The sequence below is a fragment of the Microtus pennsylvanicus genome, chromosome 9 (assembly GCF_037038515.1).
Source record: "Microtus pennsylvanicus isolate mMicPen1 chromosome 9, mMicPen1.hap1, whole genome shotgun sequence".
NCBI classification, from domain to species: Eukaryota; Metazoa; Chordata; class Mammalia; order Rodentia; family Cricetidae; genus Microtus; species Microtus pennsylvanicus.
This window is the reverse complement of record NC_134587.1, coordinates 108,414,735-108,439,282: the sequence shown is the minus strand read 5'-3', so window position 1 is coordinate 108,439,282 and position 24,548 is coordinate 108,414,735. Positions and strand designations below refer to the sequence as shown.

The 24,548-nt window shown below is 53.2% G+C and overlaps 3 protein-coding genes across 5 annotated transcripts; 1 reads left to right on the top strand and 2 right to left on the bottom strand.

The window, feature by feature from the left end:
* Positions 1–559: 559 nt before the first annotated feature.
* Dda1 (DET1 and DDB1 associated 1) lies at positions 560–6,674 on the bottom strand. 3 transcript variants are annotated; one of them, XM_075987062.1, is made up of 5 exons: positions 6,537–6,674; positions 3,419–3,499; positions 3,209–3,342; positions 1,781–1,842; positions 560–1,180 (listed from the first exon to the last, which is right to left on the bottom strand). In XM_075987062.1, the coding sequence occupies exons 1-5, from the start codon at positions 6,537–6,539 to the stop codon at positions 1,014–1,016; spliced, it is 447 nt and encodes a 148-aa protein (XP_075843177.1). In that variant the 5' UTR covers positions 6,540–6,674; the 3' UTR covers positions 560–1,013. The 3 variants fall into 3 exon arrangements, with proteins under 3 accessions (XP_075843177.1, XP_075843178.1, XP_075843179.1); XM_075987063.1 differs by having other exon boundaries at positions 3,291–3,342; XM_075987064.1 differs by lacking the exon at positions 1,781–1,842 and having other exon boundaries at positions 889–1,180; positions 3,291–3,342.
* A 4,005-nt stretch (positions 6,675–10,679) lies between these two features.
* Mrpl34 (mitochondrial ribosomal protein L34) lies at positions 10,680–12,629 on the bottom strand. The gene is made up of 3 exons (XM_075987057.1): positions 12,156–12,629; positions 11,378–11,898; positions 10,680–11,204 (listed from the first exon to the last, which is right to left on the bottom strand). Exons 2-3 carry the CDS (start codon positions 11,527–11,529, stop codon positions 10,988–10,990), a joined length of 369 nt encoding a protein of 122 aa, XP_075843172.1. The 5' UTR covers positions 11,530–11,898; positions 12,156–12,629; the 3' UTR covers positions 10,680–10,987.
* A 142-nt stretch (positions 12,630–12,771) lies between these two features.
* Abhd8 (abhydrolase domain containing 8) lies at positions 12,772–23,005 on the top strand. Its single transcript, XM_075987056.1, has 5 exons — positions 12,772–12,942; positions 14,404–15,127; positions 18,273–18,443; positions 18,551–18,767; positions 19,656–23,005. Exons 2-5 carry the CDS (start codon positions 14,412–14,414, stop codon positions 19,833–19,835), a joined length of 1,284 nt encoding a protein of 427 aa, XP_075843171.1. The 5' UTR covers positions 12,772–12,942; positions 14,404–14,411; the 3' UTR covers positions 19,836–23,005.
* Positions 23,006–24,548: the final 1,543 nt, after the last annotated feature.

Sequence of the window (24,548 nt, the reverse complement as noted above, 5' to 3'; positions counted from 1 at the left end):
AGTGTGTTTATGAGAGTGGATGCCACATGAGACAGGGCACAGTTCGAGGAAGGGCGTTGCGGGGTGCTTGGGTTGGGACGCATAAGGGTTAATAGGGCTGCCAGGACCCAGTCACTGTGTGAGGCTGGGGTGCTACTGGGGTCACAGTGGGGTGATAGCTTCTGGGGAACATGGAAGCCTTGGGCCTTGCCCACAAGCAGGGACCCCAGAAGCCCTCTTACCTGCGGCGTGTACCGTGCCACAGCTGAGGGTGCACAACCACTCTAGTCCAGGGAACTTTCCTTCCCTACCCTCAGGACAGTGGGGCCACCTCAACCCCCAACAGTGTTCCCCAGCTTAAGGCTACTGGGCCCAGCTTGGCTGGTGCAGGGGCCTCCAGTGGCCAGAGACTAGTGCTGGCAGGCGGGCCTCCCACATGATGATGGGTGGCTGTCAGCTCTGTCCCCCAGGGAAATGTGAACCCAAGGATCCCTGGGCAAGGAGGTGTGGCAGTCAGTCCTATGCCAGTCACTCCGGTCCCAGTGGCTCCAGCCGAGGTGTGCGGACCAAAGACGCTGGGTGAAGTGGGAAAGATCCTTTTATTGGGATGGAGGAGGAGCACGGGCTAGTCCATGATAAAATGACTTAAGAGAAAGATCCGTAAGGGACGGCTCTCTCCTGCTCTGGCGTGGGCTCAGAGTAAGGGCTGGCATGGGAGGGCCCCGGGAGGTTCCAGGACCGAGACCCAGCCGGCCTGTGGGTGGGAACGGGAAGGAGCGTGCGAAGGCAGCTCGCTTGTTGGGAGACCAGGCCGCCCCGGACTTTGGACCCTGGTGTTGTCTCTGGCGGGTGGCTGGGTGGGGGACACCACTGTGCTTTAAAAAAAGCATCTATGGACACCTCACGGCGCTGGGCCTGACGTCCCTTTAACCAATGCTTGACACGAGTTACAGCATAAATAAAAACTCAAGGAAAATAAATACACGGGTCCTATGAGGTTGGAGGGCGCGGGCTGGGTAGGAGGCAGGCTGCGCTTACACACGCGGGCAGGAACGGACAGAGCAGACACACGTGGGGCGCTGTGTGGGGCCTAGGTGTCCTCGGGCATGTCGGGGCTGTCGGTCCGGGCCACCTTGCGGGGTGGCGCTGAGCTCTCGCCCTCCGCCTCCACCTGTTCTTGGTCTCTCTTTTTGGCAGCGTTCTGGAGGGGTGGAGAGGGAGAGGCTGGAGTGAGGACAGCATGAGAGAACCAATAGCATGGTTCTTTCTCCCTCGCTCCCCCACCCCACCCCATAGGGTCTCTACATAGCTCTGGCTGTTGCTGTTCTGAAACTATGTAGACCAGGTTGGCCTCAAACACAGAGATCCTTCATGCCCCTGCATCATCACCATGCCCAGCCCATGGGGACAAGGTAACTCGGGCAGGCGGCATGGGTGTGCTTTTTTACATACTATCTAAACGGCTGAGGAGTCAGAGGCAGGAGGATCACTGTATGAGGCCACCCTGGACTCATACTGGCCCCGAACACCCTCAGCTTCCTGAATGCTGGGGTGACAGGCATGTACCATGTCATAAATACTTTTTACCATTAAAGTAAAATGTCAGAAACAAGAGACTCAGCTTGACGACTGGGTGCTAGCTGTGCAATGAAGAATGCCCCAAGTTCATCCCCACTCTCCCAAGTGCTAGGAACCCACGAGCACACACCCACTGTAACACTTCTCCCCAGGACGGGTCTCCTGAAGAACTTCTATTCAGCCCTCAAGGCCCCACTCAAACACCCCCAGCCAAGAAGCTTGCCTTTTTGTCCCATTGCTGGTGCAGGTAGCGCAGGAGGATGTTCGTCTTCTCTGTCACAATGACTGAGAAGCAAGGAGAGAGCGTTGAGAAAGATGGAGGTGCTACGGCCTCCACCTTGGCCTCCAGGTCTGCCTCACTTTTCTGGGGTGCAAACTCAGCAGTAAGAGAAGACTGCCGCATCCCTTGTGAACACAGCTGAGCACAGCCTCAGGCACTGCTGCCCTGGTCCACCCGGGACTCCATTCTCAGGCTCCTGGGCTAGGACCTACCCTGGGCAGCTCTCTTTGGAACACCCTTGGGTTTTGTCCTGGTTTTGGTGCCAAGGATGGTGCCAAGGTTCTGGAACTCAGGCCAGCACCCATCTGCGGAGCCCTCCCATCTCCTGAGACAACACCAGAGGAAGTACCCACGTCAGGCTACAGCGAGGTTGGGTGCTCAGGACGAATCCACAGCCTCACTCATGCCAGGGAACTGCACTGCCCATGAGCCTTGCTCCTTTCCTGGACGGATCTGTTTTTAAGGATTTACTTATATTATTTTAAATCTGTGTGTGTGTGTGTGTCTAATGAAGCTACAGGAGGGCTCTGGGTTCCCTGGTGAGCTGCGCTGTGGTGCTGGGCCTGGGCTCCAGTCCCCTGCAGCACAGCTAACCCGAGAGTCTGTGTAGCCCCTTGCATGGTTTTTAGCTTGTGCTGGGTGGGTGCATGTTTTGGTCAGAGGACAATGGTGGGAGCCAGTTCTCTCCTCCTACCATATGGATTATAGGGACTGCGTCAGATTCTCAGGCCTGGTAGCCATCTTGTGGAAATCAACGTTTTTGGATTGTTTATTTTTTTAAGACAGGGCCTTACTATATAGCTCTATAGACCAGGCTGGCATCTCTGCTTCCCGTGTGCTTGAATTAGAGGTGTGTGCCACCATATCTGGCTTCCAGACTCTTGATTGACAGACAAGCACTAGGCCCTTGCTCTCCTATGCCACAGAGACCATGGCCTGGACACCGCTGCCCACAGGCCCAGTATGGTCACTGCTTCTTCCACTTCCACAGCCACAAAGACTCTGACTTGTGGTTTCTGTGGGCATGTGGAGGCGTGTGGGTGCACACTGACCTCGGCTGGAGATCAACCTTGGCACTGGCCCTCACCTTCCCTTTGTTTGCTGGGCTCTCTTGTTCTCTGTGCCAGGCTGGTGGGTCCTAGGTTGCCCAGTGGGGCGGACTCCAACTATAGACCCTGTCGAGGCGCCTGGCTTTCACATGGGTTCCAGAGATCTACAGTCAGATTTAAACTCCGCTTCCCCTGCCTCAGCATCCAGAGCGCTGGGATAGGTGTGCTCAGCTCGCCCACTTCATGATGGAGCCCAGGGCTCTATCTCCCAGTTCGGTCCCAGCTTACAGTCTTGATACGCAGATGGCAGGGGTCATCCCACCTGGTCTGCAGGGAGGACAGGCCAGCTTGGGCCACCTGGCCCCTTCTGGCTGCTGCGGAGAACGAAGCACTGCAGTACTCACTCTGTTCTGATGGGTACTCTCGGGTTGGCAGGTAGACTGAGGGACGGCGGTTCTGTGAATGGGGAGGGGGGGTTAGCTGGCAACCCTTGTCCTCAAGACAGGGATGCCACTCCCAGCCCCACACTCACCGAGGCCTTGCACACGGAGTCCGCGTGGAACCTGCTGAAGTTGCTCTTGTTGTAGACGGGCAAGCCTTTCAGAAAGTCTGCCTGGAGACAGGGGTGGGTATGAGGCCTCTGATGCCATCTGAGAACACACCTAGCCTCCACCCGCCTGGTCCTCCACTGCTCTCCTAGGGACCAGGCCAGAGGGAACCCGAGGCTGGTTGCTTATGGAATACTTCTTCTACGTGTATTCACTGTGCTCTGTGTGTCTGTGTGGGGAGGGTAACACGTGCCACCATGTGCACACTCACTCCTTCCGCCATCAGGCCTGCCCAGCCGTCTCCACAGGAGCTGTTTAAAGGGGCACTTCCCTGGGGTGCAGTAGTGCATGCCTGCCATCTCCACTCCATGAGGCCGGAGCAGGGTCCTTCTCAAAACAACAACCAAGGCAATAATGAAGCCAGGCAGTGGTGGTGCAGGCCTTTAATCTCGGCCCTCGGGAGGTAGAGGCAGGGATCTCTAAGTTTGAAGCCAGCCTGGTCTATATAGCAAGTTCCAGGGCAGCCAGGGCTCTGCAGAGAAACCCTGTCTTGAAAAATCAAAAACAAACCAAAAAAGCAAAAGACTATTTCAGAAGATGGGCTCGGTGGTGCACGCCCACTGTCCCAGCACTCGGGTGGGGTGGGGCAGAGGTTGCCTGGCCTGGGAGCCTGTCCCACAACACACACCAAGGGAGCTGGCTGCTGAGCAGGTAGCCCTGCCTTGAGCCCACCTAGCTCGCTCATTCTCCAAATGTCACTCGGGTCTGGGGAGGGGTAGTGTGATCCCTGGAAGACGTCACTGTGGATGTCCTGGCACAGATGACCACAGGGCCCATGTTACTGCTTCCCTGGGACATTGCTAAAGCTCTGGCTGACCTTATGGTGAAGCAGAGGTGCCTGCCCTGCCCCCCACCACTCTGCTGGCCTGGAATGTGGCCAGGCAGCCTCAGTGTACCTGTTCTCTGTCTTGTGGTCCAGTGCCCCCCACCCGCAGGGTGTCCTGGCCAGGCCATTAGTACACACTTGAGGGGTGGGGTGGGGTTCCAGAGCAGAATTGAGGTGTCTGGGGCCATCAGCCCCGTGGGTGCTGTGTGTGGCCTGGTGGCAGAACGAGTCCGGGTTCAGGGAGCTGCCCTGGAGGACTCATGTAGAAGGGAGCCTGCCCTGCTTATGTCCCCACAGCTGCCATCTCACTCCAGCTCCACAGGGACACCCAGTCTCAAAATAACAAATAAGCAACCTCAACTCTTCCCACCGGCACTGACTGTAACGTGGTGTACCACCATCTGGGACATGCCCTACAACTCTCCCACTATCTCAAACCTCTTCCCTGAGCTGTCCCATACTGCAGTACATGTCTGGAGCCCTAAGGCCTTGGGCTGGGTCCTGGCAGAACTCAGAGAGGACCCAATGACACCACACCAAATCCAGGCCTGCTGTGAACTAAGTGACTTCCTCGCCAGGCTGCCCCCCCCCCCCCCCCCGGGCAGTGCACTGCCGCCTCCAAGCACAGCTCAGAGTGGCAGTCAAGGCAGTCAGGGCAGAAAGTGGGAACAGAGGTCCCTTAGGGCAGGGCAGGGACATGTATCTGTCTAAAAAGAAAAGATCGGGCCTCCTCAAGTGAGCTGACAAACAAGGCCTCAAGACAAGGGGCCAGCTCCCTCATGGGCCTTTGGGGTCAACAGAAGCTGTGCTCCAGGAGGCCAGGTGCTATGGTGGAGGCGAAGCTGGTGCAAAGGCCCTGGGGCAGCAGGAACTTGGGAGCCAGAGAAAGAGAAAACAAGGCAGTGTGGCTTGCTGAGCAGCTGGGGATGAGGTCACAAAGGGCACTGCCCCTGAATGGAAGCCAGGAGCAGACTCTCCACTGGGAGCCCCACGATGCTACATAAGCTACAAAGTGTACAAAATGATGTCTTTGAAAACCCCTGATTCTCCTTTAATCCCAGCACTCGGGAGGCAGAGGCAGGCGGATCTCTGTGAGTTCGAGACCAGCCTGGTCTACAAGAGCTAGTTCCAGGTCAGGCTCCAAAACCACAGAGAAACCCTGTCTCGAAAAAAACCAAAAAAAAAAAAAAAAACAAAACAAAACCCTGATTCTAGGTGAATTAAAGATGGCCAAAGGGTTGGGGTGGGAAAGGGGTAGGGAGGAGGCTGGACAGGCCTGAGTGAGAAGTGGCAGGCTCAGGTGGGTGCCCTGGGGAGAGTCTTGGCACAGGGAATAAATAAGGCTGCAGAGGTGAAACGGGGACCCCCACAGCCATGTTTACCCCTTCCAGGACCTCTTCTAAATGATTCATTACTATTCTTCAGGGTGTGGGCTAGGATCTGAACTCGACTCTGCTCAAATCTGAGGTATGGCTTCACTCTGGGTCAGAGAGAAGCCCTCATCCCAAAGAACCACGGGGATCACGACCCCTGAGGAGGTCAGGAGCGCCCATCAGGTCACAAGGATCACCCCTCTTGAAGAGTGAAGCGAGGGGAGGACGTCCCCCAACTCATCTATGGGCGGGCCTCTGTGCTAGCCCCTGCCGGTGCCTCATTCCAAGGGGTGGGCACCCTCATTTTGCAAACAGGGAGACAAAGCTGTTCCCTCGTTAAGAACAAGTGTGGGATCGACAGAGAGGGGTGGGGACCTGGGAAACGGGTCTGGCGCGATGTCGCACTTCCTTTGGTGACAAAGCCCTGCATGACATGGTGACAAGCCCCCTCGCAGCCGAGCTGCCCAGACCCGCCCCTCAAACGCCCGGAACCCGAGGAGCCTCGTCGAGGAACAGTCCGGAGCGGGGGTCTCGAGGGACCCCACCCCACCCCAAGCGATTTCCGGGGCGGGGGACGGACACACACACACACACATACACACAAGAGACAGTCGCAACCCGGAAATTAAAGAGTTTTCAGAGCCTGGAAGCCTAACTAGGGTCAGGGGTAGAAGAAAGAGCCGGGGTAGGGTCGCCGGGCAGCCAGCGGAGGGGTCGGAGGTCATAGGTCAGCGCGAGGGGCGGGACCGAGACTAAGAGGGGGTCGGGAGAAGGGTCTCGGGGACAGTGGAGGGACCCACGACGCCATGCCGGGCAAAGGGGAGGCCGCACGGCCGCGCTCACCATCGTCCGTGTCCTCCGCCGTCCCGGCCGCCGCCGCCGCCACCGCCGCCGCCGCCGCAGCCTCCTTCCCAGTCGCGGCCGCACAGCCACTTCCAGTCGCCGCGAAGCTCACGCTGATGGCGACAGCGCCGCGCGTCATTGGCCTGCATGTGGCCCCGCCCTTGGCGCCCGGCGCGCTCCTATTGGCCATTCGTACTCACGCGCGTTGCCATTGGTCTGCACACCTCTGCCTTCGTCGTCGAGTTCGGTTGAAGGAGCAAACCCCGCCCGGGACTTGAAATGCAAGGGGCTTGCGATCCGGAAGTGGGCGGAGACTGCTCGCGACGTCTCCTGGGAGTTGTAGTTCTCCTTCTCGTCCGTGGTCCCGCAGGTCTCCTCTCGTTTTGGGGCTGGCTTGATGTCCCTGGATGGCCTCGCTGTAACAAGGCCATTGAACTCCCGACTTTCTCCGCTGAGTCTCAACCTACAGATTCTTTTATTTGTTTATTTTTGAGTTCACGCCATAATACAGGCTGACTTTGAGCGTGCAACCATCCTCCTGCCTCAGCTTCCCAAATTCCTGGGATGGCGGGTGTGTGTGTGTGTGTGTGTGTGTGTGTGTGTGTGTGTGTGTGTGTGTGTGTGTGTGTGTGTGTGTGTGTGTGTGTGTGTGTGTGTGTGTGTGTGTGTGTGTGTGTGTGTGTGTGTGTGTGTGTGTGTGTGTGTGTGTGTGTGTGTGTGTGTGTGTGTGTGTGTGTGTGTGTGTTTTGCTTTAGGTAGAGCTAACATGGATGTATGTGTGTGTGTGTTTTGCTTTAGGTAGAGCTAACATGGATTTAAGAAAATTTAAAAAATTGGGCGGTTTGAAAGCCAGGTGAATGTGGCACATGCCTTTAACCTCATCTCTTGGATGTCCTAATGTTAGTGACAGAACTTGCAGTAGATGGCAACTTTTTCCCGGCTTAGAAATCTAACAGCCTAGCTGGGCGGTGGTGGCGCACACCTTTAATCCTAGTATACAGGAGGCTAGTTCCAGGACAGGCTCCAAAGCTACAGAGAAACCTTGTCTCGAAAAACCAAAAAAAAAACAAAACAAAACAAACAAATAAACAAAAGAGAAATCTAACAGCCTGCCAGGTGGTGGAGGCAATTCTCAGAGTTTGTGACCAGCCTGGTCTACAAAACGAGTTCCAGGACCGCTATGCAGAGAAACCCTGTCTGGTTAAAACCAAAAGGAAAAAAAAAAATGAGACTAGGAGGGGCTCTGAGGGAGAAATACCTGTTTCTAAAACATTGTTATATAAACTTTTAAATTTACGGTCCTCATGTAGAGGACAGTTTTCAAGAGCCAGTACCACCTGTGTGTTCCAGGGTTTAAACTCAGGTCACTAGACTTGGTGGGGCGAGCTCTTACTAGGTGAGCTGTCTGGCCAGCCTACTTTTTAAAAAAAAATATTTATTTATTTATTTATTTATTATGTATACAATATTCTGTGTGTATGCCTGCAGGCCAGATGGTTGTGAGCCACCATGTGGTTGCTGGGAATTGAACTCAGGACCTTTGGAAGAGCAGGCAATGCTCTTAACCTCTGAGCTATCTCTCCAGCCCCCATTTTTTGTGTATTTTATTGATCCAGGGCTTCTCTGTGTAGCTCTGGCTTTCCTGGAACTCGTGCTGTAGACCAGGCTGACCTCTAACTCAGAGATCCACCTGCCTCTGTCAACCGAGTGCTGGGATGAAAGACGTACTTTCAAACTTGAATTTTCATGCAGTCTCTGAACTAGCTACTGAATTTGAACTGACAGCTCACACTATAGTAAAAAACAATCCCCCAAAAGCAAAAACCAAAACCAAACAGAACAGACTTGTGCTTTTGTGCTGTGTGTTTGTGTGTGTGTGTACAAGCAGAGGTGTGGAGGCAAGGTTTGGCACTGTGTCTTCGCAGCTCTCCAGCTCACTTCTTGATCTGTTTCTCTGAGGGTGTGGAAGGTAGAGGACAGCTATACCCTAGATCAGGCTGTACCCTAGATCAGGCTGTACCCTAAGATCAGGCTGTACCCTAGCCACCTTCACATGGGCTCCAGAATAAGCTCAGGCTCTCAGCTTGACCATTGAGTGTGGCCTCATGTAGCCCAGGCTGGCCTTGAACTCCAAGATCTGCCTGCTTTTGCCTCCTGAGTGCTGGAATTAAAAGCACTTGCTACTACTGCCCAGCCATTTTCTTAGTGATTGATGGGAGATCCAGCCCACCCTGGGAGATGACTTCCCTGTGCTGGAGATCCTGGGTGTTGTAAGAAAGCAGGCTGAGCAAGCCATGAAGAGCAAACCAGTAAGCACACCCTCTATGACCGCTGCATCAGCTCCTGCCTCCAGGTTCCTGCCCTGTTTGAGTGCCTGTCCTGACTTCCTTCAATGAACAATAATGTGGAAGTGTGAGCCAAACAAACCCTTTCTTCCCCAGCTTGCTTATGGTCATGGTATTCATTACAGTCAATAGTGACCCTTAACGAAGCCTCCTTGCCACCTTTTTATTTAAAGAGACAGGGTCTCAGGGATGGAGAGACCCTTCAGTGGCTTACAGTACTTGGTACCTTTCCAGATGACCCAAGGCTAGCCGGGCAGTGGTGGCGCACGCCTTTAATCCCAGCACTCGGGAGGCAGAGGCAGGCGGATCTCTGTGAGTTCAAAGCCAGCCTGGTCTACAAAAACTAGTTCCAGGACAGACTCCAAAGCTATAGAGAAACCCTGTCTTGAAAAAAAAAAAAAACCAAAAAAACCAAAACACCCAACTTGATTTTCTCTGCTCTGAGCACGCTGCAGCTGCTCTGAGCACGAGCCCTTGATGGCAGGCTGGTGGGTCTGCAGGTGAAAGATCCCGGGAGCTGGGGCGTGGCCAGAGCCTATATAAGCTTCCCCTGAGCACAATAAACTTGGCTTTATTTATTTATTTATTTATTATGTATACAATATTCTGTCTGTGTGTATGCCTGCAGGCCAGAAGAGGGCACCAGACCCCATTACAGATGGTTGTGAGCCACCATGTGGTTGCTGGGAATTGAACTCAGGACCTTTGGAAGAGCAGGCAATGCTCTTAACCACTGAGCCATCTCTCCAGCCCAAACTTGGCATTCTTGTATCAAGAGAGACCATCTTCTCTGTCTCTCTCTGTCTCTGTGTATATATGTGTTTTTAAGTCTCCTAGTTCCTGGCATGGGAGCTACAGGCGTAACACTGTATAGCACACAGTACAGGCGTCGGGGTCTAACGCTGGTAGTCCTGGGTTCTCTAATAAAGCTGGCTGAGCAAGTCAGTAAGCAGCTCCCCTCCATGGCCTCTGCATCAGCTTCTGCCTCTGTGATTCTGCCTGATATTCTTCAGCCATGGACCGTGAGCTGAGGTGAAATAAATCTTTTCTTCCACCAGCTGCTTTTGGTAGAAAACAAACTAAGTCATAAGTGAAACATACACACAAAATAAAAATAAGTAAATCTAAAATTAAAAAATGTGAGAGTGGGTGGTCTTGAACTTGCTGCACAGAGGAGGATGGCCTTGAACTTCTCACCCTCCTGCCCCCATCGCGTGCTTGCGGGACAGGCAAGCAGCTCAGTCTGGCTCCAATAGCTGCTGCAGTCCCCCAGTGGCCCAAGGTTTTAGGTCTACCTCAGGAGCCCAAATTCCAGGTCCCTCTGCTGTCTTCCACCTATGTGGGTACTCACCCCAACCAATCCCTTCTGCAGACTCAGCCCCTTCCTCCAGGAAGCCTTACCTGACTGCTCTGTTGTCAAGAGCCAAGCCAGGTACGTGTCCTCTTTTAGGGTCCTTTGTCCCTATGATTCCACTTTCAGATCTGATCCCCGTGTTCTAAATACACATCACCCACTAGAGTCCCTTCATGACAAGCATGGGCGGGGTGCTGGTGACATGGCTCAGGAGGTAAAGGCATTTGTGCAGTGCCTGTGTTCAATCCCAGAAATGCATACCGTGAAAGGACAATCACGTGCTAACTACAAGATGGGGACATCAGGCCAAACAGAAGTCAGTCTGCACTTTGTGTGGGACTTGGAGTCTTGGGGCTACGGCCTTGCCCACCTCACAGCAGGGGCCCCAGATCCCTGACCCCTCCCCACAACAGAGCTAGCTGTATGTTAGTATACATGCAGCGCGCCTAGAAACGGGAATGTTTATTAGCGAGCCGGTAATATTTCCGAGTGGCTGGAATCACCAGGGGTGGTGTGATATTTTAAGGAGCCAAGCTTACAAAGATGCCTTCCGAAACATGAACAGAAACTGCAGAGATAACGCAGAAGGGGGCGCCACCGCTGAGGACTCAGGGACGCGCGGATCTAGGGGCTCTGCAAGTTCTGAATTCTTCATACTCCAAAAGCCTAGGAAGGGACGGCCTCCAACTTCTTGGCCTCGGCCAGTTCTACCGGCGTCTGAGTCTATTCCCGCAGGCGCCGGGCACCGTTCCTCAGTGGCTCAGGGACTTGCGGCCCTTCAACATGCGGCGGAGGATGACCTGCACGCCAGTCGGCGTGCTCAGCCGGCGGATCCAACCGTGTTTGTGCTTGCGCTTGATGTTGCTGGGCTGGTACTCGTTCCCGCGCGTGCGGCCGCGGGTCTGCTGCTGCACGGAGGGGAGACCCCAAGCGTCCGGGAGCCCCATCCAGACCCGAGGTTGGAGCCACCTGTGGGACCAGAGAAACGGCAAGAATGGTTGCTGTGTGACCCCGACGCGTTGCTCAGCCTGACCCTCAACTTCGTAACGCGCAGGGCAAACAAAACAGCGTGTATGCAAAAGATGCTCCGTAAGTGCGCGTGGTAGTCGAGATCTGGAGCAAGGTACCCCCTCAATACTTACCTGCCACCCAACTGGACCACCGATCTGCAGGCGGGGTACCCAAAAGTCCTGGCTAGGAAAGCCATGTCCAGCGGCGGGTCACTCTGTCCCGGCTGCCGCCAGTTTCTAGACCGTGGGCTCAGCGACAATGCCTCTGGGAAATGTAGTTCCATGTGTTGCCGCGTGGCACTCCGGGAGTTGTAGTTCCACGCCTGCGCATGATGACAAACAGGAGGTGTTGTCCTAAGTGGCGTGTAGTTCTCCGAAACGACCAGCAGACGGCGAGCGAGTGTCGACTCCTCAATCTGCGCGTGCGTACGACAATCTGTCTTCGTCTTCTAGGAGCTGTAGTTCTTCGCTTGGGACACTGGTAGAGGGCGCTCCAGGGTGGCGGTGACGCCGCTGGCTTCAGCTGGGGGAAGTGGCTGCTGGCCTTTTCAGTCGCCCTCACTGGGGACAGGCAGCTGGCACGCAGCCGCTGGCTGGCGGCTTCTCCTCTTGGCGCTCAGCCCGGATGTCCTCGAGTCCTAGCTCCTCGCAATCTGGAAAACTCGTGCGTTGTGAATTTGCCCTGGCTAGTTTAATCCCTCAGGCTGGCCTAGACGATTTTTTCCCCCTCAGCTCAGATCTGGACTCCTGCTCACTCACCCTTCATAGCTCCCCATTGCTCTAAGGTGCCCAGCCTGCCTGCAGCCACGCGAAGCCTGTACATGAGCATCTCTGAAGTTGTCACTATGCTGTGGTTCATACCCACCCTCTAAAACGGCCACTTGTGCCTGTCAAAAATCGGTGGACTTACTGTGTGTAAAAGGGATGCTGGCCAGTGTTGGGCTGCACCGTGAGCCCAAGGCCTGGGAGGGAGGAGGCTCAGCCTTGGCTTCCTGGATTCCAGCTCTCCTAGGACTCAGTCTCGGTGTGGCTGAGACCCCACTGAAGGGATACAATTCCTATTCGCTAGCTTCCACGCTCCGACACTTCTATTTCATTCCCAGGACTCTGGACTGACACAGCCTCTTCTTGTTCAAATGCCAGCCTTGACCTTTTTTGAGTCTCGGTTTCCCCATCTGTAAGTCTGTTTGCAGAACGGAAAAGTCAGCAGAGAGGGGGCACACGGCCCGGCGGGAGGTAGAAGCTGGCTGAGACCCTGTCCCAGACAGAACATATCCCCCGCCTCCCATGCCACCTCCGGGCTGCAAGCCCTTCTCAATCCTGGCACAGGCCCATCCCACCCCCCAAGGTCTCCTAACCCTTCACAGGGGCGGGGCTGCTGCTCGCAGGGCGTTAGCAAATCTGGAAGCGCAGCCTCTGGTTGGACGGTTATCTAGGCCAGGTTGGCTTGCAGCGACAATAGGTCGAGATGCCCGTCCATCAGCTCGAGGCCCCGCCCATACTAGGTGGGACTACGGGGCCGGTTTGCTGCGCCGCTGCAGGATGCCCCTGCGCTGACCGCCCCGGGCCTGCGCCTGCCCGCGCTAATGCGGCCGACCCCGCACCACCATGTAAGCGGCGCCTGCAGGTGGATGCTGGCTTTTCCGCCCGGGACCCCTGAGTCCTGCCTCGGGCCCCGGGCCCCTCAATAATCTCAGGTGAGCTGGATCTGTTCCCTTAGAAGCCATGAGGCTGCTGGGCCTCCACTTGGGGCAGGAGAAAATTGCCAACCTCTGCTTTCGCGCTGCTAGGATGCTGCGGAACCCCAGTGGCCTTGATCCCACTGCGGGGATGACTAGCGCCCGGGGAAAGCGGGTCGGGATCTGGGAAGCAGGGCTGTTGCTGCGCTTTAGAAAGGCCTCCGCAGTCGGGGTTGCAGGGTCCTAAAGGTGGGATGCACGGCTTGCTTTTCCTTTAGTGCATCCAGGCCACCACAAGCCGGGCAGCGAAGGAAGAATGAATCTGGCCCCATCCCCATGCCTCAGACAATGGGGGTGCGCTGCGCTGGTGTCCCTTGGAGTTATGTAACCGCCTGTGGTTGTCATGGACACGGCGGGGGGGGGGGTGGCTGGCCAAGGGAACCGGATGGAGGCCCAGAGGCCCTCACTCAGGTCCTGCCTTCATCCTCCTGGCTGCCACTAGGGGTTGTGTTGCCACCCTTCAACACAGGGTACCAGGGTGCTGAGGGCAGCCTCTTCCAGCCGTGCTCGTTGCTCTGTTAGCTCAAGCTCCCTCTCCTGGACCTGGGACCGGATAAAACCTTTGAGTCCCCATGGCCAACATCTGCCCTGGGCCTCATCTTTGATGGGTCAGATTTGCAGACTGAGGCCTGAGCTGGAAACCTTGACCATTCAGGACAGAAGCCAAGCTTGGTGGTCTGTCATCTTAGCACCCAGGAGGGCACAAGGTTGAGACCAGCCTGGGCTTCAAAATGAAACCTCTGTCAAAAGTACGGCGGTGATGGGGGTTCACACCACTTATGCGAGCACTGGGAGAGGCAGAGGCAGGAGGTTTGCAAAGAGTGAGGCCAGTGTCTGGCCCAAGACTACAGACCAGGGCTGTGTGTTCATGCATGCCTGTCACCCCAGAGCTTAGGGATGTAGAGGTGGGAGGGTTGCACAGAGTTTGGGGTTCCCTGGCCTTTGGAGGCATTTGAGATATGGAGCTAAAGCAAGCACACTGCATGCCGAGCTTGCTACAGCTCCAGAGGTGACATCCAGAGTAAAGGCTGTTTGGGCAGCACAGGGATTTCCAAGCCAGCCTGGGCTTTATGAGCTCCTCTCTCAAAACCAAGCAAGCAAATCAGCTTGCATGTATGCTCGCATAATTCAGTGTGTGAATAGATGAATACAAACATGCTTGTTTGTATGCATGAATGAATGATTGCATGCAAAAGGCATGGATTTCTGGATAAATGAATGAATAAACAGCTGATAGGATAAACTCCAGCTGGTAGGGAAGGATGTCCTCAGGAATGGGCATTTGCTTTAGCGTCCTCTCCTTCTGGAAGCCCCCCAATGCAGTATCAATGGACCCCTTAGAGGAGCCTCCAGGTCCTGCTTACCTGATGCATGAGCAGAGCCCTGAGCAAGCCGCTGTCCCTTTCTCTCTGGCTCCAGGACACACCATGCTGACCGGGGTGACAGATGGTTTCTTCTGCTGCCTACTGGGGACACCCCCCAACGCGGTGCGGCCACTGGAGAGCGTTGAATCCAGCGACGGCTATACGTTTGTAGAAGTCAAGCCGGGCCGGGTGCTACGGGTGAAGCACGCTGGTCCCGCGCTTATTCCCACACCGCCGCCGCCACCCGAAGGCGATACTGGGGTCAAGACGGGCCTCGTGCGTTGCCAGCGCCGCATCACGGTGTACCGCAATGGGAGGCTGGTGGTGGAGAATCTGGGCCGCGCGCCGCGCGCAGACCTGCAAGGGCGCAGTGGCTCTGGAGACCCGCCCACTGCTCTCGAGGTGGAGCTGGCAGAGCCCGCAGGGGGCGACGCCCGGGCCACCCCAGGCAGCGGGCGACGAAGGCGCCCCCGGCGTCCCAAGAGGACCATCCACATCGACTGCGAGCAGCGCATCACCAGCTGCAAGGGCGCGCAGGCTGACGTGGTGCTGTTCTTTATCCACGGTGTGGGAGGCTCTCTTGCCATCTGGAAAGAACAGTTGGACTTCTTTGTGCGACTTGGCTATGAGGTGGTGGCACCTGACCTGGCGGGTCATGGGGCCAGCTCTGCGCCACAGGTGGCAGCTGCCTACACATTTTACGCACTTGCAGAGGACATGCGGGCCATCTTCATGCGCTACGCCAAGAAGCGCAATGTGCTCATTGGCCACTCTTACGGGTAAGACCTAGGGTGGGCTGCTCACAAAACATTCCCATCCTCCTGGATGTAGGCTGAGAAAGGGCCATCGGTAGTCCAGGCTAGCCTTAAAAGTCATTATGTAGCTGAGGCTGACCTTGAATACCTGATCTACACCCCTAGGATTACAATGAAAGGCTTCTATGCTACCCGATCCAACTTCCCTCCTTGCAAAATGTGATCGGGCTGGGATTGTGGCTCAGGGGTAGAGCACCCATCTAGAATCCTCCAGTGAGTGAGTGAGCCTAGAACCCCTCAGTGAGGAGATAGGGGTGTGGCTAGGAGTGGAGCCCCTGCCTAGGATCCCCAGTGAGGGGCTGGGGGAGTGGCTCAGGGTGGAGCCCCTGCCTAGGATCCCCAGTGAGGGGCTGGGGGAGTGGCTCAGGGTGGAGCCCCTGCCTAGGATCCCCAGTGAGGGGCTGGGGGCGTGGCTCAGGGTGGAGCCCCTGCCTAGGATCCCCAGTGAGGGGCTGGGGGAGTGGCTCAGGGTGGAGCCCCTGCCTAGGATCCCCAGTGAGCGGCTGGGGGCGTAGCTCAGGGTGGAGCCCCTGCCTAGGATCCCCCAGTGAGGGGCTGGGGGTAGCTTGACACTATGGTCTCTGACCTAGCAAATGTTTGTCGTTAGTATCTGCCAGTGGGTGGCAGACGTGCATCATCTCTATACTCAGGAGCTGATGCCGGAAGATAGCTAAAAATCTGAGGCCAGCCTGGGCTACAAAGTTATTTCCAACCTAGGGCTATACCTAAGTAGCAAAAACCTGTGTTAAAGCCTGTTTTGATGGCGCACGCTTTTAATCTCAGCACTTGAGAGGCAGGCGGATCTCTGAGTTCTAGGCCAGCCTGGTCTATAGAGTGAGTTCCAGGTCAGCCAGAGCTACACAGAGAAACCCTGTCTTGAAAAACAAAAAAGGGGGGGAGAGGGGAGGTGGTTTGGGCATATATTCACCCCTCTTACCCCAGAACTTCCAAGACCAAGGCAGGAGGATTGCTATGAATTCAAGACCAGCCAGGGCTACAGGATGAGACTTTTCTTTCTTTCTCTCTCTCTCTCTCTCTCTCTCTCTCTCTCTCTCTCTCTCTCTCTCTCTCTCTCTCTCTTTCTTTCTCTTGGTTTTTCAAGACAGGGTTTCTCTGTAGCTTTGGAGCCTGTCCTGGAACTAGCTCTTGTAGACCAGTCTGGCCTCGAACTCATGGAGATCCGCCTGGCTCTGCCTCCTGAGTGCTGGGATTAAAGGCGTGCACCACCACAACCCGGCTTCCTTTTTTTTTAAAAAAATTATTACTTTATAAATAATAACATTCAAAATTTCCACTTCCTCCCCTTCTCCCACTTTCCTCCCGCTCCCCCTCACACCCTCCCCCGGCCCCCCTCTAGTCCTAAGAGAGGGCAAGGTACCTTGCCCTGTGAGAAGTCCAAGACCCTCCCCACTACATCCAGGCTTAGGAAGGTATGCATCCAAAGAGCCTAGGATCCCAAAAAGCCAGGACATGCAGTAGAGACAAATCCCAGTGCCATTATCATTGGCTCCCCAGTCTGCCTCAATTGTCAGCCACATTCACAGGGTGAGACTTTGTCTCAAAAATAACAACATACATTAAAAGCATGGTAATGGCAGCCTTCACCTGCCATCCCAGCACTTGGGAGGTAGAGACGGAATCAGAATGTCCTGGTAACCCTCAGCAACACAGCTCCCAGGCCAGCTTAACATACATGAGACCTGACATAATCAGGCGAGTGTACTTCCCCCAACAAAACCAAGGTTGGAGTGGCTCGGGTAGATACTGGGTGTGCACAAGGCCATAGGTTCAATCCCCAGCATCTCCAGAAAGAAAGAGAGTTAATAAATGTGACATTTATATTTTTAAACATTTATATCCCTAAATATGTCCTTAAACAATTAAAAACTGATTTTTTTTTGATACAGGGACTGTCTACATAGCCCAGGCTGTCCTAGAACTCACCATGTAGACCAGGCTGGCCTCAAATTTACAGGGATCCACCTGCCTTTGCCTCCTGTGTGATTAAAGGTATGTGCTACCATACCTAGCCTAAAAATTAATTTTTAAAAGCTGGGCATAGTGGGTCATGCCTGTAATCTGAGACAGGGGCATTGCTATGGTCTCAAAAATGTCTTTTTTTTTTTTTTAAAAAAACATGTAATAATTGCCCTCATATATGGGTAACTGTGGGCCAGCATAGTGTGTGTGTCCTAATAGTCAGACCCATTCCTGCATCTGTTCCTTCTGTCTGGAGCCTTCAAGCTATTAGCTGGCTGGACACAGTGATGAAGGCTGAGCTCAAGTTCAGCTTGGGCAATAGAGACTTGGTATCTTAGGAAGAGCAAAAGAGAAAGCCATGGGATGGAGCTGCCTGTAACCCCAGCGCTTCATGGCTGCGGTAGGAGGATTGCCATCAACTCCGTGGTAGCCTGGGCTATACAATTAGGCTGTCTGGCACAGGGCCGGAGATCTGTAAGTAGTGCAGTTATTTGGTACCAGTGATTCATCCAGCGCTGAGCTGTGGTGTCAGTGCCTTTGGGTCTGCCCATGGCGTCTTCAGATGCTGAACAGAAAGACTGAAGGACCGCTGAGGGGGTTCCAGAATCCAGCTGCAGCCAGCAGGGCTAACCACACTCCCCTGCTGAATGTCAGTCTCTCTGACAGAATGCTGCCACATGCCTTTTAGCAAGCACGGCCCCAGGAGGCACATTCCCAGTTGGGGTAACTTCAGAGTAAGAGACAGCCGAGGTCACTGTGTTAGTGATTACAGACAGCCATGCAGATTATACAGGAGCTTGCCTGGGAGGCAGGCACATCTCTGAGCATTCTGGGCCAGCCTAGTCTACACAGCCAGTCAAAGCTACATAGTGAAACCCTGTCTCAAACAAGAAATACCCCAAAACTTGCAGGGGTGCATGCTGTAGTCCCAGCTCCCGGAGGGTACAGATAAGCCCTGACGCTGTAGGCTGTGTGCGACTTCCCGAGGACTTGCTTCGAGAACCCAGGGGCTAAACCCAGAATGCAAAAGCCCTGACTCCCATGGCCAGCGCTGTATAGGGGCACCGCCTATGTCGGCCAGGCGGGCCTGCCTAGTGTCTGCTAACGGGCTCTCCCCTTCTGCCCCCAGTGTCTCCTTCTGTACTTTCCTGGCCCACGAGTACCCAGATCTTGTGCACAAAGTGATAATGATCAACGGCGGAGGCCCCACAGCGCTGGAGCCCAGCCTCTGCTCCATTTTCAACATGCCCACGTGCGTCCTGCACTGCCTGTCGCCCTGCCTGGCCTGGAGTTTCCTCAAGTGAGTGGGATCTGGGAGAGGGAGGGGTTCCTCATCTCAGGGCTGACTGGGGATCTGTAGCATTGGTCCCACGTGGTCAGGCTCCAAGGACGTCTTTGCACCCCCAGGGCCGGCTTTGCTCGCCAAGGGGCTAAAGAGAAGCAGCTACTGAAGGAGGGCAACGCATTCAATGTGTCTTCCTTCGTGTTACGGGCCATGATGAGTGGCCAGTACTGGCCGGAGGGCGATGAGGTCTACCATGCGGAGCTGACGGTGCCCGTGCTGCTGGTGCACGGCATGCATGACAAGTTCGTGCCGGTGGAGGAGGACCAACGCATGGCTGAGGTAGGACCTGCAGTCCGGGACCACACGTGCCCGCTCCCCAACTGTGGAGAGGATCCAGGGTCGCGGCCCTGGCGTGGCTTAGGGGGTGAGTGTGGGCCCAAGACCCACATCTCGTTAGGATTCTGACCTTTGGGAAACCTGGCTTTAGGCCTGCTGAGTGGGTGTGGACTCCCTAGACGGGTGTGGCTTTCTGACAGCTAGGGTGGGAGAGGTCTCTGGACAAGGGTTTGGTTTATGTGGGTGTGGCTTCCATTGGTTAAGGTATCTGAATGCTGTGGCCTTTGGAAGGGTGTGGCCTCTAGACAGGTGTGTTTTTAGGTGGGCGTGGATAATGCATGAGTGTGGTCCTGGGTGGGCTTAATTTTGTAGTGGGTGGATGTGGTCACAGGTGGGTAAGTGTGGTCTCTTAGGAGGCCCCCGTTTCTGGGCTGAGCCTGAAGGAGAATATAGATGAGGGAACTTCTCTGGCCGAGCACTGCGTCTTCATCCAGGGAGTGGGTCCCTAATGCTGGAGGGGTGGAGATAGGTGGTGGAGTACAGGATCTGGGTTTCTTAGGACTTGGGGCTGCTCAGGATGTGTATGTGGGAGGAACCGAGGACTCTCACCCAGGGCTGGTCTGTCATCAGGATCCATTTGTGGACAGGGGAGGAGGGCAGAGTTTCCTTGGCATCCCCGAGTGGGGGGAGTCCAAGGAAGCTTCCTAGCACCCTACAACACACGATGTCCCTACAGCAACGACCCAACCCCAAGTGTCAGCAGAGCCAAGATTGAGAAGTCCTATCCCAGGCATACTGTAGGTGCCTAGTAGGTGTTGACTGAGCGAATGAATGCCTGGCGAGGTTCCAGCAGGGTGAGGCTAAAGGGTGGACTTCCCTGTGTGCCTGCAGATCCTGCTGTTGGCCTTTCTCAAGCTCATCGAGGAAGGCAGTCACATGGTGATGTTGGAGTGTCCCGAGACAGTGAACACGCTGCTGCACGAGTTCCTGCTGTGGGAGCCGGAGCCAGAGGTGGAGCCACAGCCCGAGCCACAGCCATTGCAGCCAGAGCCGACTCCAGGCGAGAAGTGACCAGCGGCTGCAGGCCTCCTAGATCTTGTGTAGCTAAGGTTCCCTTGGACCCGGCATGGGCTGGATGGGTGGGGCCTCATGCCAATGGGCGGGGCCTATATAGACCACGCCCCAGGGCAGGCCGGCCGTAGCCAGAGTTGGAGACTCAGTGCCCAGTGCAGCCACGCGTGGCTGTAGGGCGTGACCTTGTACAGAGTCCCCTCTCTGCCTTCCCAAGTCCCTCATGCTGTAGCGGGTGGGCTGCCACCCCGCTGGATCTTTCCCTCCGCTGTGCTCCACTCCGCACCTGGAAGCCCCCAAGGGGAGCTCTGGAGAGGGGTTCCCATTCAGTCCCGGTGGACCTGCTGCGTTGCCTGCATTCCTTGAGACTGGGAGCTGGCACGCAAGGAGGGAGCGGCCCGAGCCACAAATACCCGCACATGGCAACTTGTAACTCAATTAAAAAAGTGACAATCCAAAGTGGCTCCAATTTGTGATTCTGCCTCAGCATCTCGAGGGCTGAGATGATGTGCAAGTAGCTTTGTTTCCGGCTCGCTCTCTCTCTTCCCTTTCTCTCTCTCTTGCCCCTCCCCTTCCTTCCTCTTTCCTTGTTTGCTTTCCTGGGACGACCATACCTAGTGAGACAAGATTTCTCTGAGTAGACCTAGCTGTCCTGAAACTCGCTCTGTAGAGCAGGCTGGCCTTGAATTCACAGAGATCTGCCTGCCTCTGCCTCCTGAGTGCTGAGATCAAAGGTGCTGGCCATCACTGCCCAGCTCACTGATATCTTTTAGTGGGCTGAGAATGATTATAAGTAGGCACTATGAAGGCAATTTTTTCCTCTATCCTGTTCTTGTAACGATATTGTGAAGAAACAGTCTTTTAAATCAATCAGCATGATAGATCATCCTTTCGCTAATAGCCCAATGTCTGAATTACTTTATTTATAGCTCTTAGATATTTATGCATTTTCCAGATTTATTTTTAATAACAAATACAGGAGAAGTCCAAGGACTGGCCAGTTCTTCGATACATTGAACCTTTAGCTGCTCCTGTACCAACTGTTCTAGGGCTGTGGTTTCTCTGATGTCACAGACCATTGTTCCACCCAAACAGGTCAGTTAACCCTTTAAAGGCAGGGCTGTTGATACCTTTGAAAGACCAGCAGCTATTGTGACCTGTTTATGTACAACCTGACCAGTCAGTGACTTCTTTATAGTACTTTTAATATTTTCCCAAGGAAGGTATGTTAGTTTAGGGTTTGTTTCTGAGATTGGGGGAATATTAATCTGAGTATTTCATTGCTGTGACAAATCATGTCCCCATAAATTCTTTGCTATGTTAGCCACATATGGCTTTAATTTTCCTCTCTGTCCTGAGATAAAGTTCCAAACCCTAAAAGCTGAATGTCTCCTCTTGAAGAGGCAAATCTGTTGCCATGATTCTGGAGTAATCACAGTCACATCTGCCCCTATGTCTACAAGACTGTCAATCACAGTGTTATTTATTCATACTTTTAACTTTGGTCTTTGATCATTTATAGAAGTTTGTCAAATATTTACTTTATAGTTTATTTTCTCCTAGTTTTTTTTCTTTTTTTATTACTTTATAAATAATACCATTCAAAATTTCCACTTCCTCCCCTCCTCCTACTTCCCTCCCACTCCCCCACCCACCCACCCTCTTTCCCTCCCCTTTCAGTCCTAAGAGAGGGCAGGGTACCCTGTCCTGTGGGAAGTCCAAGGCCCTCCCCCTCCATCCAGGCTTAGGAAGGTGCACATCCAAATAGAATAGGATCCCAAAAGGCCAGTACATGCAGTAGAGACAAATCCCAGTGCCATTATCATTGGCTTCTCACTCTGCCCCAATTGTCAGCCATATTCAGAGGGTCCAGTTTGATCCCATGCTGTTCAGTCTCAGTCCAGCTGGATTTGGTGAGCTCCCATTAGATCAGGCACACTGTCTCAGTGGGTGGACCAACCCCTCCCGGTCCTGACTTCCTTGCTCATCTTCTCCCTCCTTCTGCTCTTCAACTGGACCTTGGGAGCTCAGTCCAGTGCTCTGATGTGGGTCTCTGTCTCTATCTCCATCTGTCGCCAGATGAAGGTTCTATGGTGATATTCAAGATAGTCATCTTCTAAAGCTGTTCTGTCATTCAAGCAGTATGGGTATTTTTTTTTTTTTTTTTGCAGTAGGCATTAGGTCCTTTAATTTTTCTGGGGAGGAGTTTCCCCCACAGTGAATGGTTGAACCAGATTTGACATAGGGGCCTGCGAGAGGCCTCCCAAGGCATTTCCCAATGGCAGAGGGTTACCTTGTCTGTCCCTTGTTGATCTGCATTCATTGGTCCTGTATTGACCTTTGCTGTACCTTCTGCATACTCCAAAAGGCCTTTCGTTAGGAATCTCTAGAAAAAACATTATTTCTAATGTCCTGTCCATAATCCCTTTTTATATGACCTTGTTTACCACAATTAAAACATGACATTTTAATTTTTCATCAAGCCTTTTTGGAAATCACCTCATATTCAAGCATCATCATGGTTATGAGAGTCAATATTGACTGCATGTTATATCCATTCCTCTTTATTATCTTTAAAGACCTAATTACCCTTTTGCATTGTGAATTAGCATTTTTAAAGCCAATGATTCAATTAATTTTCATCTGACTTTTGGATCTGATATTGTTCAATTTACAGCTGAAGTCAGTCTTTGCAAAATTTTACTGAACGTTTCTTTTGGTCCTTCTATAATTTTAGTAAATGGTGCATTCCTCTTTCCTGATTTTTGAATCTTGTCCCAAGCATTCAAAGCTATTGTACCGCACATGGACAAGGTGTGCTCACCAAATGTAACCTTTCTTTGTACATCAGCATGATGGCCCTCACCAAGGACTGATCTTCAGAAATCTCATAACTTCTAACCCTACCATGCTGTTCAATAGCCCTAGCTTCATCTCTCCGCCAAGTGTTTTACTGTAGCTGAGGATTATATTCCAATACTGTTGTAACTAGCTATTTCCAGTCTTGTGGAATAAGGTGAATGCATGCCATAGGAAACTATTATTTCCTTAAATCTCTTCAAATCTAACATTTCTATAGATTCCTGGTTAACTTCTGCATAGCCTTGCGATACCATCTGATGGTCATTCTTGAATGGTAACCGAATAAATTAAGGCTGGTTTTCTAATAACCTTGGGTCATTCTCCTTCAGTTTTATAATTCCATGGTGTGGTGACTTCTGCTCTAAACACCTCTGTGTATGAACATTTTTCTTAGTCTTTTTTTTTTTGTATTTGGCACTGACAGCAAGCAACTTTTTTAGGGATAAAATGAGAATTACCAAATTGATAACTGACATCGTGTCAATCCCAGCTAAATTGATTATCCCTTAATTGTTCCATTTTCAAACCATCCATTGTAGAACTATACAGAGAACTATCTCTCTGTGTTATAATGTTTTCCATTTTTAATATGGGCAAAAATCCCTCTTCAATCTCCTCTCCCTTTTAAAAAATCTAATTTCCTCCTTTAACCAATCCCAGTGGTCTCAGCAGATCCGCTGATGATGACAGTGACATGTGAGGCTGGCTGTCACTGCGTAGCACGTCTGGACTGGGAACAACACAGGTGGTGCACAGCCTGGCGAGGACAACTGCCACTGATCTCATGCCAGAAGCCTGAGGATGGGGCCCAGGGAAAGCCCACGACCCACAGGGAAAAGGAGCCAAAGAGCCAGCCATCTGAAAGGACAGAGGGAACAGCAAACGCAGCATGCTTGATGAGAGGGCAGGAAGTGAAAGCCCAGAGCTGCTTGAAGGCAGAGCTGGCTGGTGGTGAGGGCTAACTCCTGCTGCATTAGGAGCCCAGGCACCTGTGGAGACTGCTGTAGAGTGGTCACAACAGGGAAATCCCATACTCTCGCAGAGGACTTGGGGGCTAAAAGGAGAAGCCAATCCATGTTGTGATGACTTTGTTAGGTGCAGTTCCTGTGTGCAGCTCTAGTGGGTGCCAGAGACTGCAAAAGCATGGATATCTGGTAAGTCCATGCTCCAGGTGGATGTCAGGTGAAGTGTTAATTTAATTAGTCATATCAATAAAAGACCAGGAGTCGGATATCAGGTTAAAGACCTGAAAGATCAGAGAAGCAGGGGAGCAGCCACAGTCACTGCCCACTGCTGTGGGACAATGCTCTTGTACCCTGTAAAGATCTGTCACTTGTATTGGTCTAATAAAATGTGATTGGCCAGTAGCCAGGCAGGAAGTATAGGTGGAGCAACCAGGGTAGGAGAATTCTGGGAAGAAGAGAGACTCAGTCTGCAGTCATTACCCAGAGGCAGAGAACACAAGATGACAATGCCTCACTGATAAAGGGTACCAAGCCATGTGGCTAACACAGACAAGAATTATTGTTTAATGTAAGATGTAAGAGTTAATTAACAAGAAGCCCGAGCTAATAGACAACAAGTTTATAATTAATGTAGACCTCTGTGTGTTTCTTTGGGACTGAATGGCTGTGGGACCAGGCAGGACATAAACCTCTGTCAACATCCTACCTCTCTGGTTTCTCCATCCAAAAGGGCCAAGGTCCTCTCTCTACCTCACCTTCCTACTTCCTAGCTCCTCCCAGTTTACAGTATTCCAAATCTCTATGGTTAATTTTGGTCAGCTAGTGCCTGACCCTGACCTCTGACTCCAAGCAAGCTTTATTTGTCAGACAACAGTCAAAATACCAC

Excerpts from the sequence above, each read along its gene's own strand:
- Dda1 (XM_075987062.1), bottom strand. Across the intron at positions 3,343-3,418 it reads ACTCCGTGTGCAAGGCCTCG|AACCGCCGTCCCTCAGTCTA; the intron begins GTGAGTGTGGGG and ends CCCCATTCACAG. Across the intron at positions 1,843-3,208 it reads CTGTCCTCCCTGCAGACCAG|TCATTGTGACAGAGAAGACG; the intron begins GTGGGATGACCC and ends CTTGCTTCTCAG.
- Mrpl34 (XM_075987057.1), bottom strand. The coding sequence starts at position 11,529 with ATGGAACTACATTTCCCAGAGGCATTGTCGCTGAGCCCACGGTCTAGA. Across the intron at positions 11,205-11,377 it reads GTGGTCCAGTTGGGTGGCAG|GTGGCTCCAACCTCGGGTCT; the intron begins GTAAGTATTGAG and ends CTGGTCCCACAG.
- Abhd8 (XM_075987056.1), top strand. The coding sequence starts at position 14,412 with ATGCTGACCGGGGTGACAGATGGTTTCTTCTGCTGCCTACTGGGGACA. Across the intron at positions 15,128-18,272 it reads CTCATTGGCCACTCTTACGG|TGTCTCCTTCTGTACTTTCC; the intron begins GTAAGACCTAGG and ends TTCTGCCCCCAG. Across the intron at positions 18,444-18,550 it reads CTGGCCTGGAGTTTCCTCAA|GGCCGGCTTTGCTCGCCAAG; the intron begins GTGAGTGGGATC and ends TTGCACCCCCAG.